We start from the raw sequence: 10,772 nt of genomic DNA, 5'->3' as shown, positions 1-10,772 counted from the left end.
GGATGGTCGTACAATGTTGAAGCTCATCCCAGTCATGGTGAACGGAACGTGCACTACAGTCGGCTTCATAGATGGAGGAGCAGCACCCACGTTAGCTGCAAGGAGCCTAATAGATCGGCTAGGTATAATGGGAAGCCTTGCAACCAGACCATGGTGACAGAGGCCGGTACGTTCGCCTGCAAGGAAGTGGTCCAACTCACCCTTGGTAACATCAACGGAGGTGAGGAGGAAGAATGAGTAAAAGAAGTCTTTGTTACTGACAAAATTAATGTGTCGACGGACTACATAATGCCTTCGGACTGGCTGAAGAGATGGCCACACATGGCAGACGTAGAGCTGCAAAGCATGCCAACTGACCACGAACAGGTCGAGCTCGTGATCGGGTTAGACACGACCCTGAATCGAGTCATTCTGGAGCAACGCCACGGCACTGCCAATGAGCCATATGGCTACCTAACCAAGCTTGGTTGGTTGGCTTTCGGTCCTACTGGAGACCGGTCTGCATCGGAGGTCTCACCCGTGCATCATGTTCATTGAAAATTTGACCCTCAAGACTTGACAGAGCTACTGCAGAGTCATTTTAATGGAGATTTCTTCGAAAAGGAATCCTCTCCAGATTGGAAGATTCCCTAGAGGATAAGAGACTCTTGGCCACCTTGAATAATACGACACAGCATCGACATGGAAAGTATGTGGCCAAGCTGCCATTCAAGGACTCTACTCCTCTACCTGATAATATCAACATGGCAATTCAACAAGCCCCAAGCTTGAAAAGAAGAATAGACAATGACAAAGCTTACAAGACATCCTACGTAGCTCAGATGGAGAAATATACTGATAAGGGCTACGCTGAAAGGGTTCCTGTAAGTCAGCTAGACAGGAAGGACGGGCGCGTATGTATCATGCCGCACCACTCTGTCAGGCATTCTGTCAAGCAGAAAGACCGAGTGGTCTTCGATCTGAAGGCAGGGCACCGAGGAACATCTCTCAACGAACATCTGATGCAAGGCCCCGACCTCACCAATAGCCTGACGGTTGTTCTCCTGCATTTTAGAGAGGGTCAACATGCCATCACAGCAGACGTGCAGGAGATGTTCCATCAGGTGAGGGTACCTGAAGAGGACAGAGACTGCCTGAGGTACCTCTGGTGGCCAGAAGGTGTCACCAGCAAAGAACTGCAAGTCTTCAGAATGACGTCCCACGTTTTTGGTACAAGATCATCGCCGAGCGTCGTTAACTTCTGCTTACGCAAAACGACCCTGGACTTTGGAAGCAAGCATAACGAAGAAGCTTCTAACTCTATACATCGCAACTTCTACGTCAACAACCTCCTCAAGGCGATGGACGATGAGGAAGAATGCATCAAACTGACCAGAGATCTGATCAATCTGTGTGGGGATGGAGGTTTCCGCCTTAACCAATGAACCTCCAGCAGCAAGCGAATTCTAGCTGCAATCCCCGGAGAAGAACGAGACGACTCTGTGGCTGTCCTAGACTTGAATAAAGATGAGCTGCCAACTGAATGAGCCCTGGGGATCCATTGGAATATGAGCATAGACGTGTTCACGTTCAGAATCGTCCTTAAAGACAAGCCTTTCAACCGACGTGGTGTGCTCTCCATTGTTGCACCGATCTACGGCCCCTTGGGCTTCTTATCTCCAGTCACTTTGATCACGAAGATCCTGTTGCAAGAAATGTGCTGAAAGAAGCTCTCGTGGTATGAGGAGATGTCTGCTGATGAACTTGTTCGATGGAAGACCTGGCTCGCTCAGTTGCCATAACTGGAAGAGTTACAACTGCGAAGGTCCTTCATACCACCAGATTTAGGATATGTTGACACCCTTCAGCTGCACCATTTTGCAGACGCAAGTCAGACAGGCTATGGTGTAGTCTCTTACTTGCGAGTAGTTGGTGTCAACGGAAAGATTCATTGCACTCTCGTCATAGGACGGGCGAGAGTCGCCCCTCTGAAAAGGACCACCATCCCTCGTCTTGAGCTGACGGCAGCTGCTATCGCTGCACAGATGGACTCAAAGCTGAAGACTGAGTTCGATCTGAAACTGGCCCCGTCAGTCTTCTGGACTGATAGCACGTCAGTGCTGAAATATCTCAGAGATCCGACTGCGAGGTATCAGACCTTCGTGGACAATAGGGTCAATCTCATTAGGGATACATGCGATATTATGGTGTGGAGATACATCAATACTACTGCGAACCCAGCAGACCTCCCGTCACGTGGCCTTTCCGTCGCTGACTTCCTCCAATCATCTTTGTGGTTTTCAGGACCAGATTTACTCAAGATGGACGAAACGCACTGGCCAACCATGCCCGAAGACGATGTCAGAGGAGAGCTTGATCCAGACGCCGAAGTGAAGACTTCTCCCGTCTTCGATATAACGAAGAAAGAACCAACGTTCATTGAATCAATAGCGACAAGATTCTCCTCCTGGTTGAAGTTTGTCAGGACCGTCACGTGGATGACAAGATTTATCCGCCACATGCAGAATGCTCGCCCATACAGCGGCGACTCACTCTCGAGTGCGGAGCTGCATACTGCGGAGAATTTGATCTGGAGACTGACCCAAAGGCAAGAGTATGAAGAAGAGTTAAGCACCCTCTCGAAGAAGGGAAGATCGCTGAAGCGGTCTAGTAAATTAATCAAGCTGAGACCATTTCTCGAGGATGGATTGCTCCACGTTGGTGGTCGATTGCAGAAATCAACACTGGCAGATACGGCCAAGCATCCGATCATCCTACCCAGCAGTTCTCTGGCGGTCAAGCTTATGGTGAGAGCCACGCACGAGTCCTGCGGCTATTGTGGCCAGAACCACCTGATGACCCAGTTCAGGATAAACTACTGGATCGTCTGCGGAAATGCGATAGTCAAGACTGTCATTCGAGAATGCTTGGTCTGTCGCAGACTAAGTCGTCGTCCTTTAGTTCAGGTGATGGCTGAACTGCCATCCGACTAGCTTTGTCCAGATGAACCCCCCTTTACTAACACTGGGTCGGACTGCTTCGGACCGTTCTTAGTGAAGCAAGGAAGGTCCACAGTGAAGCGTTGGGGCGCTATCTTTACGTGCTTCACCTCGCGAGCATTCCACCTGGAAGTAATCGATACAATGGAGCGTTTCGTTGCTCGCAGGGGGCCTATCAAGAGAATGTGGTCCGACAACGGGACCAACATTGTGGCCACGAAACGAGAGCTAAGAGAAGCTCTCCAGCGCTTCAACGAAGGAGAAATCAGAGACACACTCTTGATCCGAGGCATAGAGTGGAACTTTCATCCACCACATGCCTCACACTTCGGCGGAGTGTGGGAGCGTCTGATCAGGTCCGTCCGAAGAGCCCTCACAGCGGCCTGTCTCCAAAAAGTCACGACTGATGATACGCTTCGCACTCTGTTCTGCAAAGTGGAGGCTGTTGTTAATAGCCGACCTCTGACGAAGATCAACGACGACCCGGACTGCCCTGCCCCTCTCACGCCTAACATGATCCTAACTTTGAAAGGGTCACCCGATCGCTTCACATGTACATGCAAGAAGGACATGTATGTGAAGAGGCGATGGAGACAGGCACAGTTCCTCGCTGACGAATTCTGGCGCAGGTGGATACAGGAGTATCTCCCCCTGCTTCAGGAGCGCCAGAAGTGGTCAGTCCCAAAGCGTGACATCAACGTCGGTGACGTCGTTCTAACGCTGGACGAGCGGCTTCCCCGAGGCAGCTGGCCTCTAGGGAAAGTCATGGAGGTCACTCGGAGCGCTGACAGTCGTGTACGTCAAGCTTTGATCATGACTGAGAACGGCGAGTTCAGAAGGCCCGTGCAGAAACTGTGCCTTCTCTTGGAAAATGAATTTTCTTGTGTTCATTGTTAACCATGAGGATTAATTTAGTTTCCCTTATTACATTCTCCAGGACCAACTCTAAGCGCCGAAAACATAACCTTATATGGGCATAGCGATGGTCTAGCTCCATGATTGGTCGGCTCAGAGGGGCATCTCGCGCTAGGCAGAGTGACGTCACGGCCCCGGACCTTGGCAGTGCATGGCTGTGCGCAGTGGTGTGAGCATCTCTGCGCTGTGTTGACTGATGTGGTGATTTAGGAGTGTCTCTCCGTGTGTGAAGGACCAATCACATATTTGGCTTGATAGCTAATCACTCGCAGGCGATTAATGGTACCACCTGTGAATGTTCTTTGAACTGAACCTGAAATAGAATTGGCGTTGGGAAAAGATGTAAGTCTATTATTTATTGTAATGAACCCTATTGCAATTAATGTAATCCTGTACGATTGCTGTAATTTCTATATTGACTTGTATTTATGTATTGTAATGAACCCTATTGCAATTAATGTAGTCCTGTACCATTGCTGTATTTTTTTATTGACGAGCTATTTTTTTTTTTTTTGCAGCTAAAACCTCGTCCGATATACAAGTTATACTCTTCAATATATCTAATTATAAAAGACGTGAGTTTCAAGACTTACACGACAATAACTTAGAACTTTAGCCGGGAGAGTGAACCCCTCTCTGGTGTTCTACATAGAAAAATTTTACTTATCACCATTCTTCACCTTGTTAAACACTCACATATTTAACTAATTTTCTTTTCAATGAAAATGAAATCTATTTCATACTTCGTTTCTTCATTTGAACTTCTCTGTGTCAATTTTCAATATTCCTTTTTATAAAAAATAAAAGGTATTTCTGATGTTTATGTTGTTTTCTAATAAAATTCTCTGTGTACTTTGTTCAGCATTGAAATCACCGTAAAAACGTGTATTGAATCTTATGTTTCATCAAATATAATTCAACATCTTCATTAAAGAAAAATTTCTATTTCTTCTTCCGTATAGGACGAAATGGCGTAACCAAGGGGGGCAAGGGAGACAATTTCCACCCTGAGGAAAATCTTGGCCCCCCTACGAGGGGTCTTCTTGCCCCCCTCTTAGAATTTCAATTTTTCATGTAGTTTGTTTTAATATCTCTGCTGAAATGATTGTGCATCTATATTATGCGCTCAAAGTCTGTAAGTTATACAGAGCTCTCAACACTGATATCTATATGTGCTATTTAATACACTGTAGATGGAGTCAGAAATCATACAATAATTTACACTTATTTGTTACTAATTAAATAAAAACAGTAAATTTGCATATGGTCATAGGGAAAAAATACATGTAGAACAGTGCTGCTGAAAATTGTACAATTGAAACTTAAATCCTATTGCAAATTATGTGGATATGTCACTACTAGTGACGCTTTGAAGACAAATTAATAGCGGAGGAATACGAGTGTGTTAGATAACAAATCTTATACTCTCAACTTCGCTGTCCAATTTCGTAATTTATTTAAATAAATAGTCTTGATTGGAAGTGACTATTCCTATTAAAACAGTTCATCATACTACAACCAATCTTACAAGCCCCTAATATTAATGTAAAACTGTAAATCATAAGTACAATCACAATCAGGAACTAGTTCCTCATGCGGGTTGTATCTGTTGTTAAAGGGCTCATCATTTGTGCAAGTGTTTTTGGATAATGTGACAAAAATAAAACGAGAAAAAATGATAATAAAGACGGGGAAAATGTCTGTGATAATTAAGTAACCGTGGGTAAATGTAAGTAAAATAGTAAATATAATAATAATATATTTTTTTGTGATCACAGCGATATATATATGGTGTTTAGGTTACCGGGAACAATTGCTCATAAAAATTATAGATAAATAGGTTTTTTTTTCTTTATTTACGCACATAGTAATCCCGTGGTCTATAAAAGAAAATGTCTAAAAACGAAACTAAGGATATGTACATGCATTTTATATATGATTAATAAATCATTACACCTCGAGAGTACAAGTGTAATGGGCAAACTGGTTTGCCTAAATGGTTAAGGTAACATTATGCTGATAATTTCAATATATACTGCTTAATAATTTTCTTGTTAAATCGAAAAGGAGCTATGGATTAAATAGAAGATCCCGGAATCAACTCATTTAACTAATAGCTTAGGCTATTACAGGTCAATAAACAACTTAGGGCTACATAGCCTATATCCAATAAGTAATAATGAACATATTGTAGCCTAAATTTATCTGCTTATGCATTGCAAGCTGTATTTTTTGTGATTTGACAAGATTACTGTAATGTTTTAACTACCTCCTACAATGCAATTATGCTAAACTGACAATTATAAAGTGTCGAATATATTGATATTTTCAAATTGACTCAATATGAAAGTCATTGGTGCTGTTGGAGCGAATATGGATCGATATCTCATAAAACGCAAAAAATCGTCTGCCGATAGAGAAAGCAATTTTAAAACTGACAAACAACCAAAAAAAAAAAAAAAGGAATAAGAATGATAGAGAAGAAACAGGAATTGGTCACAGTCAGGAAATTGACGAATCTTCTATGGAAAATGATGATGTGCCAATATGTGTCCTAAGTTCGGAGGAAATGGAAGTAGAGCTAGGCAACATAAATCCAACAACTTCAACAGATTTCAGCAATAAGACCAGCAACAAAAAACTCAACAGTGGTCCAGATAGCGAGTGAGCTGTGTTGCGCAATGCAGGCTGCTATGATGTGCAACACTACTTGTAACAGTATATTGAAACATAAGGTAACTTACAAGACCACTGAAAAATTTAATTGTATTTATTATTTCAGACATTTCACCACATCCTTCAGATGGACCATTCCACCCTAAACTGTTTGCGTATCCCAAGAAGATCCAAGCTGGATTTAGCAGGTCTTTCAACCACGGATGTTTCTTAACCAATACACCTGGCTGGAATATTAACAAAGCAGTGATGCAGCCTATTGTTTGGCCTGTCGACAATTTGCTATGTCTCAGCTGGCAAAGCCTTCTGACTGTAGCTTCACAACAGTTGGTTATACTAATTGGAAGAGAACGAAAGAATCCAGTCATGGTTTCCGTGGCCATGAAAACTTGCATTGTCACAAAGCTGCAATGATAGCTTGGTCTGACTATAGGAAAATGGAATCTACAAGCACAAGCATCAAGCAACTGATAGGCGAAGATCACCAAAGAACGGTAGCAGAAAACAGACACTACATCAAAACTGTCGGCGAAATTGTTAGTTACTGCGAAACAAGATATTGCACAAAAAGGGCATAGGGAATATGACGAAAGTATGAATAGGGGTAATTTCCTTGAAATTATTCATTTCGTTAAAAATCACGACAAGCAAATTGCTAAAAAAGACGGCAGATATGCCAAAAAATGCTAAACACCAGTCCGGAAATACAAAACAAAGTCTTAGATATTCTGGCAGACATTATAGGGAAAAAGATCATAGAGGAAGTGAAAGAGAGTGGAGAGTATTCCTTGATTGTGGATGAAACGAAGGATGTTTAAAAAACGGAACAGATTTCCTTTGTATTGCGATATTACTACGATAGCTGTGTAAAGGAGAGCTTTCTGCAATTCGAAGCAGCTGATAAACTTGATGCAGAAAGTCTAAAAAACACAATTTTCTTATGCTTAGACAAATTTGGTTTATACTACAAGTCACATCTTATTGGCCAAGGATATGATGCAGTATCTGTCATGAGTGGGAGAAGCTCAGGTGTGGCAAAACGGATTAAGGAGATATGTCCAACTGCAGAGTATATACTGTTATGCCCATAGACTAAATTTGGTGCTGGTGGACATTACAAAGTCTGTGAGTGAAGCAGCAAATTTCTTTTCATTGCTTGAGCACTTGTATGTTTTCATGTCAGGTTCTTATGTCTATAACAAATGGAAATCCATCCAACTTGAAATGTATGCTGACAAGCCACCAATAGAGATACAAAGGCTCAGTGATACACGTTGGGCATGTAGATATTTTTCAGTCCATGTTGTTTCAAGGTGCCTTCCAGCTATTCTAAAGGTTCTAGATGATATCACTCATGAGCCCAATCCTGACAGATCAATGGATGCCAGCTCACTCAAAGGGCTGGTTGATTTTCAATTTGTATTGATGGTATGTGTTTTTTATGATATTCTTGGTGCAGCTAAATTTGCTTCTGATATTTTGCAATCTCCAAATACAGATCAGGCGAAGGCTATGGATATCATTGATACTGTAAAGGACAGAATTGCAATGCTCAGGTCCAGGGAAGAGGACTTTGAGTCTATTTGGCAGCGTGCAGCTGATCTTGCAAATGACAGTGGCATAACTGTGCAAGATGTAGGCAACAATGACTTAATAATTAGTAGAAGAAGCAGACGTCAAACAAAAGAGCCCCTGAAAGACTGCATGGCAGCATACTTTTGGAGCCTCTGGTGCAGCATCGTGGTGTCAACACTAAGGAAGAGTTTAGAACAGACATATTTTATGTCATATTGGAAACGGTGGCTGGTGAACTTAGTGACAGATTTACCAGTGGCATCATGCGAGGTATCCAAGCCTCGAATCCTGCTAGTGAAGGTTTCTTGAATTTGGAAAAAATCAAACCTCTGACAAAGATTTATTCTGCAAACTTGGATGACCTTGTCCATGAGCAGCCTCAAGCCAAACATCTTTTGGAGCGAAAATCAGAGACAGGGGGAAGTCACTTCTAGATTTTCTTGGGATCATAGAACCATACAAACCAGTGTTCTTGGAACTTTACAGGCTATGTGAAATAGCTGTAACAGTGCCAGTCACCAGTGCAGAAGCCGAACGAAGTTTCTCAGCTCTCAAGCTTATTAAAACTTACTTGAGGAACACTGTGACAGATAATCGGCTAAGCAATCTCGGTGTCCTACACGTTGAAAAGAAAAGATGAAATGAGTTAAACTTGGATGACTTCGTTGACATTTTTGCGAACCACCATGATGATAGAAAGATTGCTCTTATCTAATTGACATGGCATCAAGTTTTATGAACTTACAGTAAAAAGATATGAATTGCCGGAATAGGCAAGTTTTTTTGTTATGTTAACTATGTAACTGCAATTACGAAATGTATGAATATGTTACTATGTGTTAAGTAGGCATCGTTGTACTTCTTCACTTAGTAAAATTATCTCTGAAGCTGACTTGTATTTCTGTGTAAAAAGTGAAAAAAACTGTGCAGTTGCATTGTATTTCTACTGCTTTGTAAGATATGTAGACCTACTGGAACATAGTAATAAATGAGCTGTGCTTTTGCAACTAAATTCAGTATAGTGTTATTACTGGACTATCATCATGCTGAGTGCATTCTAACCTGTTCTCGAAACTGAAACTCAAGGTACCACAGAAAGGAATTGAAGTTCAAAATGCATAGTTTTATGTCCAGGGAGGGTACCCCCTACACAAAATGAGGGGGTTGACCATATGATCATTCCCCTTTCCAACTAGAAAATCATGAAACCGTAATGAGGGTGAACTTAAATCTTCCAACTGGTACATCTGATCTTCATGTCTAAGTTCAAACTGACTATTCTGGATGCTCAGATTGCATCTCACACAGTCTCAGAACTGCTGGCTTACAGACCCCCTGCCGCAGGGCTTCGGCCCTTTGGGCCTCGCATAGGGCTGCCCTCTTCAAATATGACCTTGCCCCGTGCTTACCCATCCCCCTTCTGAGACACTCTCGTTGTTGGCAAATATGTTTGAATAATCTTCAGTTTGTACTTTCTATCTAGTTTGATAATCAATTCTATCATTCTATCATTATCTATAAAATTCTTCCATATTACACGTAAGATTTTTATTACGAAGAAAACCCACTCTATTTTCTCTATTGTTTTTATGGCCTCTGAGGCAAAAGTTCTTCTAATTTCACTTGTAAATCCTATATATATATATATATATATATATATATATATATATATATATATATATAGTTGATAGATGGGTTCCTCTTGGGAATCGCAATTTAAGTAGGTAGGAATAAAATAGTCAATGCTGCTATCATCTTCTTTATTCGGGAGCTTTTGACATAACTTATGTCATCTTCAGCCTATCTGCAATTATCATATGTAAAATTAATAAAATTAATAAAATCATCCTAAGTACATAGTTAGGAAGATACACTTTATGAACTGATCAACTAGCTCTAAAATCAACCAATCAAGGAACATACTATAAAACCTTAAAAAAGACTTATTACACACAACTATATGACTATATAAAATACTCAATAACTAATATACCTAGTCACCCGCAGGAAATGATGACCACCTATCCAGACCAGCAACCCACAAACCAAACGGATCAATGGGTCACCGGTAACTGAACAGGTAAGCCCTCATTCAAGCTGGGTTTTGTCTTAAAAATGTATAAAGACTCCAAGATTCTCAGCTGGCTGACGTTACTATGTCTGTCCGTAATTTTGAAATTTTCCTTAGAAATGGCATGACCAGATTTAAATGCGTGGTCATAAATAGCTGAAATTGGTTTCTTACTTAACGGTATATTGGTTCGTACCGACCTCCCCATGTGCTCCGAAATCCTACACTGAAGCTGTCTAGATGTGCTTCCAGTGTAGCACTCATTACAGAGTGCACATTGAAAAGTGTATATGACACCGGAACACAAGGGAGTAGGTAGACTCTCCTTATATTTAAACAGTGAGCCAACTGAGAACTTGTTAGTAAAAATTAGTTTTAAATCTATGTGGGGATAACATTTCCCCACAACACTCATAACCTCTGTTCTTAGTCTCTCCGAAACATAGCCCTAGTACGGAAAGGAGACATATAACTTTTTCTCACTGACTGTTTGAATTGTTAAATTTTGACTGTAAATTTTATCTAAAAACTTCTTGACTTGATTATAATAGAGGTTC

General features: G+C 41.5%; 3 protein-coding genes across 3 annotated transcripts; all 3 read left to right on the top strand.

Annotated features, from left to right (window-relative positions):
* Nucleotides 1-288: 288 nt before the first annotated feature.
* Nucleotides 289-1,424, top strand: LOC137620983 (uncharacterized). Its single transcript, XM_068351425.1, has 2 exons — nt 289-466; nt 604-1,424. Exons 1-2 carry the CDS (start codon nt 289-291, stop codon nt 1,422-1,424), a joined length of 999 nt encoding a protein of 332 aa, XP_068207526.1.
* Nucleotides 1,425-1,547: 123 nt separating this feature from the next.
* Nucleotides 1,548-2,972, top strand: LOC137620982 (uncharacterized). The gene is made up of 2 exons (XM_068351424.1): nt 1,548-1,696; nt 1,805-2,972. The coding sequence occupies exons 1-2, from the start codon at nt 1,548-1,550 to the stop codon at nt 2,970-2,972; spliced, it is 1,317 nt and encodes a 438-aa protein (XP_068207525.1).
* Nucleotides 2,973-3,122: 150 nt separating this feature from the next.
* LOC137620981 (uncharacterized) lies at nt 3,123-3,875 on the top strand. Its single transcript, XM_068351423.1, has one exon. The coding sequence runs from the start codon at nt 3,123-3,125 to the stop codon at nt 3,873-3,875; it is 753 nt and encodes a 250-aa protein (XP_068207524.1).
* The last annotated feature ends 6,897 nt before the right edge of the window (nt 3,876-10,772 follow it).

This window comes from Palaemon carinicauda, chromosome 27 (assembly GCF_036898095.1).
Source record: "Palaemon carinicauda isolate YSFRI2023 chromosome 27, ASM3689809v2, whole genome shotgun sequence".
Classification (NCBI taxonomy): domain Eukaryota; kingdom Metazoa; phylum Arthropoda; class Malacostraca; order Decapoda; family Palaemonidae; genus Palaemon; species Palaemon carinicauda.
This window is presented reverse-complemented; position numbering and strand designations above follow the sequence as displayed.